General features: G+C 33.0%; 1 protein-coding gene across 1 annotated transcript; it reads right to left on the reverse strand.

Moving 5' to 3' along the window:
• Positions 1-12795: 12795 nt before the first annotated feature.
• On the reverse strand, positions 12796-19999 carry LOC108457884 (uncharacterized). The gene is made up of 13 exons (XM_017757080.2): positions 19233-19999; positions 16104-16241; positions 15803-15884; positions 15509-15585; positions 15083-15189; positions 14675-14792; positions 14447-14563; positions 14248-14339; positions 13953-14019; positions 13797-13875; positions 13611-13702; positions 13299-13442; positions 12796-13218 (listed from the first exon to the last, which is right to left on the reverse strand). Exons 1-13 carry the CDS (start codon positions 19536-19538, stop codon positions 13192-13194), a joined length of 1446 nt encoding a protein of 481 aa, XP_017612569.1. The 5' UTR covers positions 19539-19999; the 3' UTR covers positions 12796-13191.
• Positions 20000-20273: the final 274 nt, after the last annotated feature.

The following is a 20273-nucleotide window of genomic DNA, read 5'->3' on the forward strand; positions in this document are numbered from 1 at the left end:
TTGTCCCATCATACTTTTCAAAATCCGGTACTTTGAATTTCGGAGGCAGAACTAGATCGGGCACCAAACTGAGCTCTTTGGCACTCAATGCAGAGAAGGCTTCAGTAACTTCTATTGCTTTGAGTCTTTCTTCTAAACTCCTATATTTATCCTGAACATCATGATCATCCATTTTCAACCTGGCTATCTCTGCTGGATCATCCAAATTTGGAACGAGTGGATCAGCAGGACTAGCCCCCTTGTTTGATACGAATATTCCTTGCCCCAGATTAGCAGGTGGCGTAGGTCGTTACTCCAGGCCTGTAGGATCCCATTGAGTGTACCCTCTTTGTATTGCGTGGGCGTGCGGTGGAGTAAATCTTGGAGGATGGGGCGAGTCCTGATCGAGGTTAACCCTTGACTGTAGTTCCACAACGTCCGGATTCATAGGTCCCTTTTCTTTTACTAGAGCAGACATCATTTCCATCATCCTGGCCATTTGGTCCCTTTGTTCGAGCGATTCTTCTCGAGATCTCACCATCAGATCTCTAGTTTCTTGTTGTGACTTGGCCAACTGCTCTTGTAATTCCCTTTGGATTCTTTCCATCCTTTCAATCCTTTCATTGAATTCAGCCTCCATTACTCTAGCTTGTCGGCGTGTCTTATACAAATGACGTGGTTCCAGTCTTGTGGTATTACAACTGTGAATTGTATGTTTTAACCTTAGCGAACGATTATGGGATATGCAATGAATGAATGCATAAATGTCAAATGAATGTTAGTTATGAATGAATATGCAAGAATTTAGTGTTGATTTCAAGATGGCCCCTATTTAGGCATTTCATTTATCAAAAGAGTCCATTACAAAACATTTTTCCATTTTCGATTCAGCCATTATACAAACTTCCTAGCTATATCGCCATATTTCTTTACTTGTGCTAAGAATTCTGATATGTTTGATCTTCAACTTGGAGGGAATTGGCACATGAGAATTTCAGCTTCTTCCGATAGTTGTACCACGTGCATGGCTACCCCACGAATTTCATTGATCAAATAGTTAAGTTGCATTTCTTTTTCTTGGAGGCCCTCTTCGTTAGCACGAATATCTCTATCATATTGACTATTCTTTTCTTGCAAGGCTTCTAGGAGAGTATCTAGCTGTTGTTGACGAGCTTGTAGCGCCTCTTCTAATTTCAGTATTTTCTCTCTCAGTTCACGACGTTCAGATCGACTAGCTATTAATTCGGTAGACCACAGTTTCGTATTCTACATTCTTCTTTCTTATCTCTAACATAGCCAGCGCAGCTTTTTCCTCCTCTTTCTTCGCTTTCCCTTTCCAAAATTTCATCCCTCCTCTGATATTGTTTAATTCTTCCTTCCATTCTGCCAACGACTTACCCAGCCCACTATTCTTTATTGTGCCTTTTAACTTCTTATTTTCTAGATGGAGATCCCTTAAGTCATTTCTTACGACTTCAACTTCTTTTTGTACTTTCTCAGTCCTGGATCTTTTAATCTAAACGTCGATCTTCAGCTGGTAGTTTTCTTATTGAAGAGCACTAATTTCCTGCAACATTTTGACCTTTTCATGCTCAAATTCCTGTCTTGTCATTTCTAACTCGGATGGCATTTCTTCCGAGAAAGGATTCTGGAAGGTATAATTCGTTGACGAGACTTGCTGACTATTCAATCGTTGTTTTCTCCATACATCATAATCCTGGGTGAAAGTATCAGCGTATAGAGCCAATTCCATCAGATGAATTTTCTTCCAAGACTTCGCCGTATTTCGGACCCTTTTCATATAACCCTCGCCTACGAAAGCAAATTTGGACTGTGCTAATCCTCCAGTGGCAGGTATGAATTATCGCGAAGAAAACTGCCTCTGGGCCAATAACGGAGCATAACCTACTCCCCCCATAATTCGAGCAGTGGCACCCAATCTTGGTTTCCAACCTTGTATAACAGAACCGAAGGGCGGATCCATGGTGCTCTCCAGGTTACATATTCAGCTCGAAGGTTCTGAAAAACTGAAACCCAATGCTCTTTGGTGACATCCTTTGGCCATTCTTTCTCAAGATAGGCTTCCAATGGGGTAAAGGTTTTTGAAAACATGTGGTACAGTGTGCGCTCTACTTTCCAGAAATGACTCAAAATACAAATATTAAGCAATTGCGCACATCCGATAAAGCGTTCTTCCCCTTTCCTCCTACAACTGTTTAGGGATCTGAAGGTCTCAGCCAAAATAGTTGGGATAGGTTTGATTCCTTGTTTTAACTTTTCAAAGAAGTCCATTACTGTAACATTTATATGTCCCAGAACTTTTGGGAAGACGACCAATCTGTAAATGGCCAAAGCGAACAGATTCACTGTCTTCAAAATATCGGGATAATTTAGGACTAAATCCCGCAGGGAAAACCACGAAATACAACTAATTTCATTCTTTTTCTTTATTTGTTTCTCGGCCCATGTGTTGGTCAAGCCAATCAACTTTACCAGGTTTTTCTTGAAAGTCATCAGCTTAGGCTCCTTCACATAAATCTTGTAGAATTGCACATTATCAACACGAAGTAAAGCATCGTACTCTTCCACGGTTGGGGTCATATCTTCTTGATTGAAAATGAAACACTGGTAAGCCGGATCCCAGAATTTGATCATGGCTTGAATCAATCTTTCATCTATGTTGACGGCGATCAGGCTGGCTATATCTCCGTACCTTTCAGTGAAGATGCCTCTAGTGTCCGAATCCCACTGTCTCCAAATCCGAGTCAAGTCATCAAGGTTATTCTGACGAACATTCACAGTTACGTGCTCGGGTAGGTTAGGAATACATCCTTCCATTAGACTGTCCCATTTTTCTTTCTGGGTTCTTAGAGACCAATCTCGGACCACAGCGTTTTTCTCGGTTGTTTGTATAATCGACTCTTCCATTAGAAACCCGTTTTTGGCAACCAATCTTTAATCAATACCCTCCTAATTAAGATGCCTACGATGCGTAATGAAAAATAAAAAATAAAAGACAAACAACCTTGGTTAGTACAACAAATATGAATTACGGAAAATCCAAATATAAAGTGTAAATGTCAAAGAAATAAAAGGTAAGAGGCGTTTCTCCTATGTACTTATTTTGGTGACTATTAACGGATAGAGGTTCGGCATGGCTCTAATTAGCTGGTTCATATGGTTCACTATATGTGGTCTTGGTTCTAAATAGGTACTCAAATTGCCCGTACTGTCATCTGCTAAGATTAGTACGAAGCCTCGATCATTGCCTATTACAGGCTTACGAGTTCAATACGAGGGATCACATTTACTTATGCCTATGCGGAGGGACAAGTTAACTCACAAAAGCATAAGTCGTATGTAACCCGGAAGTATTCACTAGCCTGTGCGGAGGGACGAGTTAACTCACGAAGGCATAGCGTTTACTTCCACTTAAGCGGACCGAGCCCGGGTAGAGAGCTCATGTTATACAAAAATGCAAGTGCTCGGTGTGTGGGGAGAAACTCACAAACCTTTTCGTTTTTATTTAAAACTAAAAAGACTAAAACTATAAAGTCTTAGAGTTGAAAAGCAAAAGGATAAAACAAGTTAGAAAAAATATTTACAACATGATACAAATGTATGATTTTTTGAAAACAAAATTTTGAGGATCACGACTAATTATTAATTTGAACAAGGAAATTCAAAAATTTTGACAACACTCGTTTAATTCTACTCGACTCTCAAAAATAAAGTCCCCAATGGAGTCGCCAGCTGTAGCGACGTAAAAATTTTAGCTTGGTCGCTTATTGGGGTGTTTGATTGAAAGTTTAAAGACCGAGGTTTGATTTTAAAAAAGGGAGTCGCTACCGATCTTTTTTCTAGGTGTGATCGGACACATAATAAATCATCCATTCATTTTTGTTCAAGAATAAGTTTTCTTTTCAAAAAAAAAGGGATGATTTATTAGGTGTCCGATCACACCTAGAAAAAGATCTATATGCACTCTTTTAAAATCAAACCTCGTCTTTAAACTTTCAATCAACACCCCAATTAGCGACAAGCTAAAATTTTACGTCATTCAATTTTCATATTCTCATTTTTTTCATTTATTCCTTTTTTATTTTATCTCCTTTTTAACATACAAACACCACTTAAAATTCTTCTACTGTGAGCTATAGCTTCACCACTTCTACACCACTATCCAAGGTTCTCTTCTCCTCCTCTTTTTTTTTTTTCAATCACCGACCTTCATCGTCATCGTCACCACTGTGAGTCGTCGCGAACCACCGTGGGAAAACTTTCATCCACTACTTCTTTTCTTTTTTCTCTCAATTGTGATCGAATCCTCCCACTATTTTTATATTTTTTCTTTCCTCATTAGACCACCGTCGGACCATGGTCAAACCATCATCGCCAATGTCGTTTCCATAAGGATTCAATTTTCCCCTTCTTTCTTTCCCTTTCAATCTCTCCCATCTTCTCTAAGAATTCAATTATCTTATTTTAATTATTTTGTGTTCAAGACTCATCGATCATATATTTTTGTAGATCGTTAAACCTCTCCGCTCCTTCGTCAAGACTTATCAACGATCTCGTAGTATTGTTGAGTAGTGTAAGTACATGATGGGTATTGGGAACATTCTTTCCTTTTTATTATTTTTCCTCATAGCCAAATGGTGTTAAGACGCATTTTTTTTTCATGTGTTAACATTTTGTTCCTATATTCTTTGAAGGATCAAACAACACTAATCTAAGAGATCCTTAGTGTGATAAAGAAGGCATCGAATCTAAGTCTCTACTTAAGGGTAAGTAATTGGTGAGAATTATTTCAATGATTAATCTTTAAGTAATAAGATGCATCCGATAGATCTATAACTAAAATACATGTTTGATGCGATAGATTCATCTACTGGGTTTAGATCCAAGCGAAAACTTTTCTAATAGGATTATGGCAATCAGATCTTCAATATAAGGTGTGGGATCTAAATCTTTGATTTGAGTATAACATACTACTTTTATTTTAATCAAATGCTATTAAGTAATTATTTGAGAGTACACGAAATACTCAAAGCAGAGTTGAAACACTTATCATAAGGAAATTCCAACTAAGTGTTCCTAAAATTATTAGTTCATGAAAACTATGATTTGTGATGTGTTGATGTATGTGATGATGATATGTGTGCAAATCTCATCTCTATGTTATGTGATACATGACTTCATTGATATTTGATGATCTAATGTGTTATATATATGTGTGTGATGAGGTCCACGATCTAATATGAAAATATATTAAAGTATGCTAAAGTGAATAAAAACTGAATATTATATGATATATGAAAATGTGAGCATGTTTACATGTAAATGTGTAAAATTGAGAATTATGCGACTATGAGCATGACTACATGAGAAATACGAAAAGTGATTATAAGTGTTAAATTTGAAAAGGGTCATATCATATGCATGGGGTGGGTTTTGTGTAAGGTATAAGTTATGTGGCAGTTTATCTGCGATTATGTGGCTGTTATCGAGAATTATGTGGTGGTTTGTCCATAATGTTTTATTTGGCCGTTAATCGGTGATTATATGGTGGCTTGTCCACAAATGGTGTGCTATTGGATGGATGGGTTATGGGGAACTCGATATTGGTGTGTAGCGGAGATGGGTAGGAAATTTTATAAAATGTGCATCGTTTTAAAATATGCATTGACATTTTCATGCATAACTATCGGTGTTAGAACTTGTGATTATTATGATGATCGATAAGTTGATATTGATATTTTGATATATATATTTGTGATGATCTCACATTGGGCTTGTAAGCTCACCCATCTTATGTGTATGTTTTAGGTAATCCTCGTAATTAGGTCTTGGATGCACATTTTCAGTGATGCTCTCAGATGTGAACTTTTTAATAAATTATGGACTTTATATCATTTTATGGACTTTAGTTTAGATTTATTTTAATAACTTTTTAGGACTTTATTTTAAATTGTGGACTGTGGCGTGAGAATTTTTCCTTTATGATATTTTGGAATTATTGCATGGATTGCTTAAGTTGGATTTCAGTTTTGAATGATCATTAAACGTTTTTAGGAATTAGTATTCACTGCAAATATGTTTTCAAAACTAAGTTATAATACAAGTATTTTTAATAAAAAGGAACAAATAAATTTTATTGAAAAGAACATGATATTTTCAAAATGACATGTTTCAAGGACAAATGGATTTTTCTTATGAAAAGGTTTTGGCCATCTTCATGGCCTATGTAATTGCTCCGATTGGGTCGTAACGTCTAGGGCTAGTTTGAGGGGTTACACAATTCATGGGTTAAAATCATTAATCTCAGTTTAAATTTAGTTCCTAGAAACATGCAGAATTCTTAAAATGATTTCTGAAAGGCCTTAACTGTGATTTTTAAATTTTACGTATACTGAAGGATTTAAAAACTTACCAGCTTACTGGATTATCTATTTTTCCTACTCAAATCTCATGATAATTGCCCTATGCAGAGCTTCAATGGCTATCTCTCCTTCAGAGCAACCAACAAAGGAGATGAAAAATGAAACAGATTGAAGAAGAAATTCCCCAGGAAGTCATTTCTTTGTTATTTATGGTCCTATCTGCACGATCTTCAACAGTGTAAAATTTAGCCTTACCAATCATTTCGTCCCTCACTATGGGACTAGCTAGTTCTAATCTAATCGAACCTGAATTAGATTTCACCTTTGTCCAATACCGTTCCCCACTTTTCTTGACTTTTCGATAGAGATTGCCAACTTTTGGCTTCTTCCAATTTCATCCCTCAATTGTCTCTTAATTTTTAGACTTAGTGGATATTTGGGCGTGACAACTCTCCCACTCTAAAAAGATTCATCCTTGAAATTTCCTTTCGTACTCTGCCAACAAGGCGAACTTAGAGAAACTTTTCTTCATTCTCACTCTCTTAAGGTTCGCGTAGGTAACTACCGTTCACTTTTACCCGAATTTTCAACTTGGTTCTTCTTTTGTACATTCTTGTTATTTTTTCTCCACTCGTTTTGTGGGTTTCTAAACACTTAACAGAATATGGATACTGTGGATTAGCGATTATTTGACCTACCCGTCATTGGATGCGCTTTCATCCTTAGGTTTTCTTTGTAACCTTAATCTGGTGGACATTTTTAAGGCAAACATTGCCTATCTATCTACTATGCGATTTTTAACCTTGGTGGTAACCCGCACTTTCTAGATTTGTTTGTACATTAACCCTGCCCATCTTAATTGGTCAGTCTCTTCCTAGCACAGGGCAACTAAGCTTGGCCACTAAATGTTTTCTTAACTACCATGGTGAGGTATTGAAGTTAACGCTCGGATTTTGGAGGTCTACTCTAATGGCGACGAAAATTCATCAGATTTTCTCGAAAAGGTTTGTCATTAAACAATCCTATGACTAGTTTTAGTTTATGAGGGCTACATCATATTTGGAAACAGTCGACAAGTATTCCCACTTTGGATATATTAAAGGATTTTCTCTTTTTCCTGATTTTGACAGGTGCCCTTTATGCATTGATGGATTTGAACTGCCTTTTATCATAAATTTAATTTTCCATAACTCTCATGCTTTCTTTGGGCTATAAACAACCTAAAAAATTAAGGGGAGATTCATAAGTCTATAGGCCATTGGTTTGAATAATTCTCCCATTGCTTCTCGCTTCCCTTCTTCCTATTTATCTTTTCCTTTTCTATATACATTCATGGGGTACAGTTCACTTACTATCCTGATGTTAAGATCTTGAAAAAAAATCGTCTATTTTTTTTTTTTGCCTTCCTTGCCTACCCACTAATTAAATCCCTAATAGAAGGCACAAGCAATGTAATAATTCTTGACTTATAGGGTTACACCCATCGACTACAACATAGTGGTTTACTTGTTCCCTTGGGAAATCTATGTCCCTTCCCTATCTTTGTTCTTGAGGTGAACCAAAGAAAGGGTCTACTAGGTGACACTAAAGGCTTTTTCTTCTCCTAGAAAAGATGTTTCATTACAAGGGGTTATACATCCTCTTTGCTTCTGATTATCTTCAGAACAAGGCAAGTGTTTGCCTCAAAGGCTCGAGGAAGTTCTGTTCCTTAGCTTCCTAGATCCTTTCATAGACTTGACTTATTACGACTCTTTTCATAACATCATGGGGAAGCCACATCGGCATCGCTTACCTCCCCTCCCCTGGGGTTTAAGTTCAAGACTTTGAAGGTTTGCGAATAGGATATGGGTGGAATTTGCATCTCGATGAAAGGATTGCTTATGTGTATGAATAATATGCAAATGTCGGGTAGTGTTGAAAGGTTAGTCAAATTTAATAATGGGAATAAAAGATGATTCTATTATATACCACCATACGGTTTTGTTGAGTGCACCTGTGATGTGCGAAGCTCCAGGCCTTGTGGAGTAGACATTGCAGTGTTCACACATCAATTTTAGGAATGGTGAAATAGAGGAATAGATGGAACACAACGAGAAAAGTAAGAAAGAAAGATCATGGCTAGACTATTGGTCCAATCGGAAGCTATAGGCTAAAATGAGTAAGACCATATCTGAAAGATGTTTTAACATCATTATAAAAAAAGAGTAAGACCACACCTGAAAGACGCTATGACATTATGTGAAAACACGCTAGAACTTTTTTTTCAAATATATGGCAAAAGTAAAAAGTATGGAAAGAAAATTTCAACTATTAAAGTTGAATGAAAGGTTTACAAACTAAACCGCTTTAAATTTTTTTAAATTTTTTGACAAGTACATCTGCAATTTAAATTTACTCAATTAGCCCTTGAATTTTCACATTCTTTCAATTCATTGAAATTAAAATTACTACTTTAGTCATTTCACATAATAACTTTATATTAAACTTTTCTAATTTGATTTTTTTAAAATTTATATGGAAATTATTTTAATAACCAAATTTAAATCACATAATATAATTTTAATTATTGTATTAGTATTTTAATCATATGTCCACAAAAAATAATATTATATATTACTATGATCATTTAACTTATAAAATAAACATAAATCTAATAACTTTAAACATTCAACTACACTGTTTTTCATTTTAATCTTAATGTACTTTATTTACACAAATTACATTGAGTTTTAGATATAAAAAAAGTATATATACACAACTGATCAAGAATACAAACTAATTAAGAATTAAAATTATGTAAATAAAATATTCAATGCCTTCAAATCATATTTATTTATTTTAATTTTCCTTCAAATAATATATATGATTTGTATACTTAAGATAAATAATAATTAAATTGACATTTTAAATTATTTTTAATTTAAACATAAATTAATTAACTAAATTGTAATAATTATTAAACACATATCAAAATTTCAAGATTGTTTGCATGTAAAAATGCATATTATCAACTTATGTCTTTTGTCTATCATCTTTATCTTGATTTAGCTTTATTATTGTTATTACGTTTAGGCTTTATTTCAACGTTATTTGAATTGGATTAGATCGACCGAGATATCTAAAAGCGGAATGATCTCTTAAATGTTTATGGAAAGTTTGAAATGACCAAAATCTTTGTGCACCAACCTGTGTAGATAGGATACCAAAACAACCGCAAAAACCTTCTAATAAAAACCAGAACACTGGAAAATTGTGCAAGTATTTGTTCCTCTTCCATTAAAAATTATATATGAAAATATACTAAAATTATTCATACAAAAATTCCTAGGTAAAAATATTAATCAAAACTCACAAAAAGTAAATATTGAACCATAATCATACAAAGCTAAAAACCTAAATAATACAATCTTTAAAGAAATACAATCTAAGACTTATAATGAAAACCATTGAGGTTTACCCATGTATTTATAATAGTGAATAAAAATAAATGCTAAACGTTTTAATTATAAAAAATTAATGCATTTGATTAAAAAGAAAATAAAAATTACAATATGAATTTTTGAATGTATTTATTGAAAATTAATTGATATGATTTAATATTCTTAATTAATGGAATTACTATTGGTTTTATTTACTATTTGGATTTGATTTATTTTAGTATATCAGATTTTAATGTTATTAAAAAATGGATTTTAATGGCTGGAAACTCAATATTATACATTTATGTTTATTTATAATTAAGTCAATTAAAATAATTAAAATTTAATATGATTTTAACTTTTTGATGTTAAGTTTTTATTTATTGTAATTAATATAATATATAAAACAATGTATATATAGAAAAAAATTAATGATAATTTTATACATATATTAATAAAGCTATGAGAAAAGCAGTTCACTTAATTTTTACCTTTTCACATAAACTTAAACTTAGTTATTATATTATATTTTTTAATAACAAATTAATCATGGACAAAATTAACTGTTTCTATAATTACTTTTGATACATTGTCAAAGTTGAAACCTTATATTTTTTTGGTAACTATGGGGTGTGACTCATATTTTCAATTGAATAGATGGCGGAATCACGATGAGAAGATTCTCGACGTTGCGACGTGGCGACATAGCGACATGTTCTCCACATAAATCGAGTTTATTCTCTTAGTTAAACTCTACTATATTTTCGCAGTTAAACTATGATTAATCCAGGATATTTTAGTATGATTAGATTTCTAATATTAACCTATTTAAAGGGGCCTTGTATCCCTGTTTTTGAGAGGCCAATTAAAAGGCAATTAAATATATATTACTATGAGGATGAGTTTTTGTGAGAGTTTTCGTGATAATTATTGAGAGTATTTTATACCCCTTTTGAGAGAACTCTATGAGAGTTAGGGCTTTATGTTTCGGGGTTTGAGTTTATATGTTTAGTATATTTAAGTTTATTTTCTCCATATTGTACTCTCGTTTGTTTACTCATTTAGTGAAAAACTGAAGCCTCCTTTGCCTGTAGTTTTTATCCTCTTTGGAGGAGTTTTTCATATAAAATTTGTGTTCGATCTTCTCTACCTTTTCTATTTCGTTATTTATACGGGTTGGTCTTCAACAAGTAACAAAAGATTACATTTTATTTTATGTTATTTTTGCTAACTAGTTGTTTCCTAATTACCCTCATAGGTTATTATTAATCATGGTAAAATTGCAAGAAAACTTTGTTATAATATTTGTATTTAAAGATATTATATTATATTTGTATAATATTTTAAATAAATTTTGTAAATACTATTGTGGGCATGAATATTGAAATAAAATACTATTATTTTATATAAACATAATCATTAATTTACTTTAAAATATTATTTGAGTATTGGTATAATATATTTAAATGCTATAATAAAAATATGTTTTTGTATAAATATAATAGTCAAATATCATTAATTGACTATATAAAATATTTTTAAAGCTAACAGTAATATGCATGTATTATAACAAATATAAAAATCTTATTTTAATATTCCTATAAGATTTTATTCATTTTCTAGGTTATGAATGCAATTAGTTGCATTCAGATTATACTTATTGTAAGTTATAACTATGTTATTCTTAATTCTTATACATAAAATTTTTATTCCAAATATTAAGGTTAGCATTTTAGGTAGAATTAATTTAATTCATAAATTAATATTATAAAAGTATATTATAGTAAATATTATAGCAATATTAGAGTATTATAAAAGATTTTTTTCCTTATGGTAATTAATGTATAGTTATTTTCTTCAATATTATTTTGGTATGCATGGATTAGTAAAGTATATTAATGATATTTGACTATTATATTAATAAAATTAATTAATTGATTCAAAATCCTTAAATTAATATTTTTAGTGACAAATGACATTTTAGATGTTTTGCATAATTTTTTTTTATAGAAGAAATTGACTAAATCAACATAGCTCTAATGAGACTTCACCTTGGTTTCAAGTTGCTGAAGATTAGCCAACAACAATGCTCAAACACTCGTTGGAGACTTTGTAAAAGTGCAAATTGTATTTAAATCTCTAGCAGCTATCTTCGCCAAGCAACCCACAACCTTATTTTATCCCTTTGGAATATGTCAAAATTTAACTTGTCAGCCCTTCACAAGTAAAGAGTGAATGAATCGTATATTTAAAATGTTATTATCCACTACATAACTATTATTGATAGTATCAATTAGAATGGCATTGTTACTTTCCACTTCAACCTAACTGAACTCTTCCTTTCACGCAATAGAAAGTCCCTCATAGATTGCCTTTACCTTTGTTTAAAAACCTCTCGATTTACCAACTGTCATTGCAAAGCCAAGTAACCAATCTCCAACTTGATTTCGAAACATTACCCCTACGGTAGCATAGGATTTTTGAAAAGAGAAGCCGCCAACCTATCGGTGGTGGTTGCCAGACACTTTTCGTATGTATGTTGCTGTGAAGACTAACTGCACTTTTAGATAGGTTGGGTTGCCAGACACTTTTTCGTACGTATGTTGCTGTGAAGACTAACTGCAGTTTTAGTATTAGTAAAGCTTCTAGTCCAAGCTATACTAGTGGCAATCAAGGTAGCACTGTAAAAACAAAATCATTTCTGTGCGTCTAGATTAGCCAAGAAACAATTGAAAACAAAGTTTGTCATTCTCCATAGACAACCGTGAGTCTATAAAAATTGCATATATTTGCAATAAGCCAGTCTTCAAGGATAAAGAGAAATATAAATGCCAATCATTTTAAATTACCGACGATTTTCAAATGCGAATCACTTATGAACAATCTCGAATAGCACGTAAAGCTATAATGCATATATAGAACTGAAACTTGAAATAATTGAAAATTGGAATAATTTATTGGTTTGAGTCGATCTAATATATTGTTATGCTTTTTACAAGCCAATGGAAGAAAGGTTTTGCAGATGATGCTTAAAACACACAAATAAATGCATTAATTAAGCTGATTTCTCGGTGTGCCAAAATGATCAAAACATTATTAGATCATTCAATGTCAATTAGTAGAGAGAAATAAGCAGTCTGCCCCATATATACACACGAAGACAGATGACATGAAAAATTATATCCAATTTTCCTAGAATATATGAAAGTAGAAACCTCAAGCAAGCTTGCTCTGCTCACTCTTTTTTATATACAAACCATATTTTCTACCCTTTCTGTCCTGCCTAACCACCCCTCTCCCACTTACTCTAGTTTGAGGTAATCTAAATAGAGAGAGAGTTCACAATTGAAGTTGATAAAAGAGGTAAAGAAAAAACCTATACTTCCATGGATTGCAGCAGAATCGTCACTTCATCTTCCAATGCCAATTAAGCTAAGCTGGATTGTACATGATCAAATAAAGATATATAAGGCTGCAATATCTAGTAGAATCATCAATATGAAGAACACCAACTTACAATGTTATTTTGAGGCTGCTTCCAATAGAATCCCTGTATAACAATTGGTATGATATTGCAGGCTGCAAGGATGTATATCACCAAAGCATGCTTCCCCATCCATTCCAATACCAATGTCATGCGTCGATATCCATGGATGTCAACCTGTTTCAAAGTTTCTTCACTTTTAGAAGTTGGGGAAATGAAGCCACTTGTGTTTCTCCACCATTGCAGTTAGATGGAAAATACAGTCTTTCGTGATTAATCTAAATGGCTTTATACAAGTAAATCAGCAGAATTATAAGAGATGTGAAAAGGATTCGTTGATCTTACCAGTAGATAAATTCCGGCAAAGAGAAAGCCAGCGGCACTGGCAGTAACACACATGTAACTGAATGTGTAAAGAGCCTTGTTAATGTGCATTCCTACAAGAAAGCAGATGACCTGATGATGAGACCACTAACAGTGTGCAACTACTGCAGGTTCTCAATGTTGTAAGAGTATTAAATAACCATTTACCGAAAATGTCCAAGGCAAGGCCCAAGACTAGAAAAGCTGAAGATGGTATCAACCAGAGACGAATTCGGTCCGCATGATCCTGCATTTTAAACACTAATTCATTGATAAGATCCAGTGAGAGAATATAAAAGCAATACATGGAAAAGGAAATGTCACCTTAAAGTGAACAATTATATGCCCATAGTGTAAACCAACCAAGCAGGTCACCATTGCCATCACTGAACTGCAACCAGAACATACGAGGTCTGTCCATAAGCATGCAACTAAAGCACACCGAAAATCAAAAGCGGTCCATCTCTTGTTGACTTAAAGTTTGCTTATGTAATGTGGTCATACAGTAGTACACATAATAAATTGTTACTCTATCGATGACTACCTATCTGTACAAAAGGATAGAGTATTATCTTCATAAAGACATTTCAGAGGGTGAGGAAAGAAACTGTAAACAAACCTCAGAAGTCCTTCAGGTTCAAAGGGGGCTTGACACCAAGCAGGGGCATCAGAAGGTAAAGGGCCATAATCAGGTGAGTTGATGCTGCATTGCTATAGAAATGGATGGAGAGATAGTACAGAACAATGGAAATTAATGCGTTAAGGATGGTACATGATGCAAATAAGAAACCGAAACAAGCTTTTGAAGGAGAGCATACCTTTGTTCTTTCAAAGACCGGTTTCCTGTACAGATGTTGAATCCCCAGTATTTTACGATCAATCATTCCAACCACATTACAAGCTGGTCCAGTGTCACCACGTACTCCACATTTCACCTTTGAATGGAAAGGGAAAAGGCAAGCTGCTTAGTGACTTCTTTGTTTAGTGAAAGTCCACTATAGTTGAATGCAATTTTAACCTTGAAAGACAATTTCACAAGAACTAACCGAAAAAGTCTTTGGTGCTGAGGAAGAAGTTGCATCTGGAATCTGATATTGCCAAGTGGGTACATACAAGCCATATAACAAGGAAATATATATGACAGTAAGAACAGAAGCAGCAAGCCTGGGAAAGAGAGAGATGGAGAGAGGGCACACCGGTAAACAATTTCAACTAAGAAAGAAATATGAGAATGCAAATTTAAAGAACATTGGTGAAAAGAAAAAGAACTTTTGGCATGGGAGACAAAAATGGAAAAGCAAAGATTTGAAGCATACCTTTCCACATATATTATGACAGAGGAAAAGATTAAACTTAAGTTCTTATAAAAGACTGCATAATTAAGCTACACTCAGATGCAAAATAAAAATATAATAACTAAAATGAGTTATCGTGTGCTTAACGAAAATACTTACCACTGAAATTGATACTTTCTCAGCAGAGCTAATTGTGATGTAACATGATCATCACCTTTCAGCCAAATCTCGCACAATGCTGCTACTAAATATGCTATGGCAATTCTCTGGGAATGTGGGCAGGCAAAAAACAAAACAAGAACAATATGTTATCCTACTGTAAATAATTAGTATTACTTAAAAGTCCACAACTAAATCTCAAGCCCATTTCGTTCCTAAAACATTTCCACCTTCAACTTGCTAAGAAGTTTGAGAAATAATCGACTAATACTCTCATAGAACACCAGAAAGCCAACTTAGTAAACTATTCATTTGTTTAACCTACTCTACATTGGGGAGAAAGCAAGGAAGCTGCCTTAGAACACCTTCATTCGATTTTCTAACATTCATGATAAAAATTGGGTGTGAACTTGTAAGAAAGCACACCTGCAGTATTCCCATCAATCTCATTTGCTGAATATCCATCCCATAAGTTAAATTGTTGAGCCCATGGAAGAAGCCTCCTGTTAGTGATTAGAAATTACAAATTATGAGACAAAACAATAACCGAAGTTTGGACAATAAGTATCCATGTGATACATTTATCACTGAATTTAGACTACTCTAACGTTCAGCAGAATAATTTCATGTTAGAGGTCTGCCATATTAATGTCGTAAGAGAATGCATATATATCCATCAGCCAAGATAAGTTGTACAGGGTTAAAGAAATAAGGAGCCACCTTGTAGAAAAATGCCTAATATCAGAAGCTTTAGTGCTCGCAATATTGCTTTTCTAGTTGCATTAACTCTGCAGGAAACTCTCTGTGCAAAGAATCAAACAGTTAGAGAAAAACTCCTAAAAGATTCAGTGGTGATAACACTAGAGACATTTGAAACCAGTAGGATCAATAATGTATAACGTGATATAGAAGTATTTCTGCTTCCTAACAGAGCATAAAAAGGAGCGAGATTCATTGATCTCATTTTACTGGTACTGAACGTTCTGCATTGAAAACAATACATTTGAGAAGTAAGTGGTACCTTGTATGTCAGTCCTAGAGAAACACCAACAATGAAGAGAAAAAATGGCATGACATAATCTGCAAGGGTTAATCCATTCCATGGTGAATGATTGATAGCAGGAAGAATGCCACCAACATCATCTACAAGTATCATTAGCTGCATCACAAATGAAAGAAGAAAAAAAATTAAAATAACTATGCAAGATACCTACTGAAGAAACAACATAATGAAAATTTGTGCAAATACCGAAAAGCTTATAACAGATTTTGACATAAATTACATCTAGAGATAGATTATGCATCATGATTTTCAAGAATGGTCTAGATACTGGTTTCATTTTTAAGGAGGCAAACGTCTTATATATATTAGCATTAGTCTGAAATTCAAACCTCCTACAGCCCCTAACCAAAATAAATTATCTTAATTAAAGTTATTTATTGTTTCACATTGTTGAAGAGATAATTTGGTCAATAATTATCCAAATCACTTAAACTGATAGGAAATGCTAAAATTTCATATTTAATGAATCCAAGTATAGAACAAAATTGCCAAAGAAGGATTAAAGGGTATTGCACAAAAGATCCAGAGAATATGGTAGTGGATGGATGAAAAGAAATTACCAAAAATGTGGGAGGCTTTTAGGATTTAAATATGAGATGGTGTACCTTGATCATCCCATGTTAACGACATTTATGTTCCAATCACAAACTTATGATTAAGTTGATAGCAGGCTTCAACTTTCATGCATTCACGTTCGAATGCATTATGACCGCTCTTGATAGTCAAAAGGGCCTATTCTAGAAAATATAGCTTCTTTACCTAGAACTTCCACGAGATTGAAAAATAAAAATCACAATTTTTTTATGAAACAGTTACGCTACCCAAACTTTTCAATTTTTCTGAAGTATTAGTGTTCAGCACGTGTTCAACACATATTCTAAATAGACTTGGCATATGATCTTCTAAATATATCAAAACACCTTTAAAAAGTTGAGTATATTAATATCAGTGTTGGACATATCCATATTTAAAACTCACTTCAAACAGAGGAATATGGTAAGTGTGCAACGGATTTCAGAACTTAAAAAAGAAATGAAAAATGTCTTCCAGGCTCCAAATCTGTACATATTTACTTATACATACTCCTTATAACCCGCTTTTGGGCAACGAAATAACACTCTATGCAGTTTACAAGAAAGCTTGATTATTTTTTCTTCTTTCGGGTAAAAAGTGGAATTAACAATAAATAGTAATAAAAAAAACAAGTATCTCAATGGCCAAGTCCCGTGAACTGATAGTTGGCCTATTACAATTATTAAGGCTTATGTCCAATGTGGGAGGTGGAAAAGAACTTCAACAAAGTTGTAAAAAATTATATACTATAAGACAAACATCCCTGAACAGCTAGCATTAATGAAAAAAAATATCTTGCTCCACATTAAAAGGAAAACTGATAATTAGTCCTATGATATCTTCCACTAAGAAAAATCTGCATGTTACACATGCAAGTGGGACTGCACCCTTTACCTTGTGACAATATTATGTTATGATTCATGCTTATTTTATACTTCTTTAACATGTATATATTAATATACGATTATTCCCTACTGGAAAAGGAATCAGATTTCGAAGGGAAAGGGATGCTTCATTCAGACGATACGAAAGGATGGAAAGCAAGTTAATAAAGCAACCACTTGACATAATCCAACCAATACGAAATCGTAATTGGGATCTGGGAGAACCATATCCCAAATGATACGGCATCGAACCCCATGCCTTGCTTTATGGACTTGGAGGGAGGGAAAAGATTTCATCCTAATATTTTATTTATACATATAATGAAAGTTGATAATTTCTGTATTTAATACAAATTTATCATTTTAATGAAGTTAAAAAATGGTCCTAAGCATTAATTAGAGAAATACTAATTAGAACATCTTTCAATCTTTGACTCCTGGAGCATAAAGCGATATCTTTTTCTATTTAGCAAACCGTAAATGTATTTGGGTGCATTTATTATGATGGATGCCCTGAAATCATCAGATTGATGTAATTTCATGATGCATGCAAATTGAACTTCTTTATGATAATTTTATGGTAACTGTTAAAATATTTGAGCCGTTTTATAAGGGAGGGATAAGATGACTTAAGGATCAAACTTAGTATGAAAAATCAAACAAAAATTTATATTTTAACAATAGTTTTTTTTATCATTAGATCACAAGCTATGATAATCACTTATTTATATAAAAGAATCAAACTTGCATATACCCAGTGTTTACTTTCTTTCTAAATAAGTAAAATTTATCCATTGAATTTTAATTCAATTGACAGTATTTTATAACAACAACTGAGAGAACTTACATGTGGTTGACCTAAACATTTTTCCTTACTCTTTGAATATTTGTAATTTAAACTGTTTTTTATTTATATAATCGTTAAAATTCATATCTCTCTGTTAATACTATTTTGAAATTAAAATTTTTCTAGCTAAAACAGATTAATTGTAATAAACTTATATTTAACAAAATTTAATAATTAGATCAGAAATTTGAAATTTAAAAATTAGATTTCAATTTTTCAAAATTACAGAAGTTATGATATATTTTGACCTAGAAAAACTATATTTTCTTTTCAGAACTCTTTAAATTTGTAAGAAACCTAACCCTGGATAAGCATTCATGAAATCCAACTGCCCAAAAGAAATAATTAAAATCATATTTAACGGATGCACGCATTGATGACAAAATAATAATGAGAGAGACGAATAGAGGTTAACTAAAAATAATGATTTTCCGTACTTTTCTATAAAAGAATTGCCACTAATTAGTTCTGTTTTAATTTAAAGCATTATTGGTATATTCAAACACTTGAAAATTAATATGAAAAAAATAAATTCTTTAAGCTTGACTAAAAACTCTCAACACACCACATATTTAAATTTTTAACAAATAACCTCATGTAATTTATTTTCAATATTTATATTTATAATTAACAATGCAGTAATATTAATTTTTAATTATATTCTTTTACTGGCGTAACGGGTGTACCATAAAAAGCGAAAAGTCAGGCAGTAAAAATTGAGAACAGTCAACAGTGAAGTTATATTTTGAGATAGCTAGGTTAAAAAGAGAGAGGAGATTTTACCACAACGGTGAGGCCCCGGAAAACGTCCAAGGAAATAAGCCGGTGCTGCGGCGGCTGTTGGCGGTGGAGAGGAAGGTTTGTGGAGTTGGAAGCGGGAATGAAGGGGCTTTCATCACCTTTGTTAGCAATGTTTGGGTCAGAGATCCGAAAAGCCAGCTGATTCAAATTCTTACTTCCATCATCATCTTGGATTTTCTCAGCATTGCCAATAATATCAATATCAATGCTGAAATGCTTTTCTTGCGTATAAACAGAATCCTCTAAATCATCTGCATATGGCTTGATTGGTTCGTACTCCATCGCCATTTGCCACACACACACTCTACAATCTCCTCTCTTTTTTCCTCCTCAATCAAACCAACATTCGCTGAACTGAAAATTAAAAAGAAGGAAAGAAAGGTTGTATGATAATATCAATGAGAAAAGAAGAAGAAGAAAACAAGAAACAAAAGAAGAAGGAAAGAAGCTTAAAAGATAAACATCTAAGCTTGATTGTGTGTTATATTTTATAGGATTCAAGAAAAGAGGAAGCATAAATATCTTTGGTTACAAGGATTTTAGGAAAGAGTTTTCGAATTCTTTTTATAGGAATATTATTTTATTATTACTATATCACTGTAAACAGATTTATGGATGGAATCAATCAAACTGCAGTGCAGCCCATATCTTTATTTAGATTTTATTTTTATTTCCAAAAGAAAAAAGGAGAGTTGTAATTTGAGCAAGAGTTTAACTATTGGAGATCCGTAACCGATATTAATCAAATATTCTATTAAATACTTTTTTTAATATAAATGGATTGGACCATTGAAAAAAAAAACAAAAAAGTAGCACCTTTCGCTCTTTCCATATACTTCCACTCTCTTTCCTACTAGCTACTCCTATTGTAGTGGGATAGGTATCAAAGAATTAAATATAGTAACTTGAAATAACAAATTCTAATTTTCGTTTTTATTTTATTTTAAAAATAAATTATAATGATTTAATTAAGTTAGTGGACATGATTAATATTTTTATATAAATATAAATTTATGCTATATG

This window comes from Gossypium arboreum, chromosome 4 (assembly GCF_025698485.1).
Source record: "Gossypium arboreum isolate Shixiya-1 chromosome 4, ASM2569848v2, whole genome shotgun sequence".
NCBI classification, from domain to species: Eukaryota; Viridiplantae; Streptophyta; class Magnoliopsida; order Malvales; family Malvaceae; genus Gossypium; species Gossypium arboreum.

Bases quoted from the DNA above. Each gene is read 5' to 3' on its own strand.
- LOC108457884 (XM_017757080.2), bottom strand. From the start codon at position 19,538: ATGGCGATGGAGTACGAACCAATCAAGCCATATGCAGATGATTTAGAG. The intron at 16,242-19,232 runs GTAAAATCTCCT...TTTGTGATGCAG, and splicing joins TCCGGGGCCTCACCGTTGTG to CTAATGATACTTGTAGATGA. The intron at 15,190-15,508 runs GTGTGCTTTCTT...CCACATTCCCAG, and splicing joins GATTGATGGGAATACTGCAG to AGAATTGCCATAGCATATTT.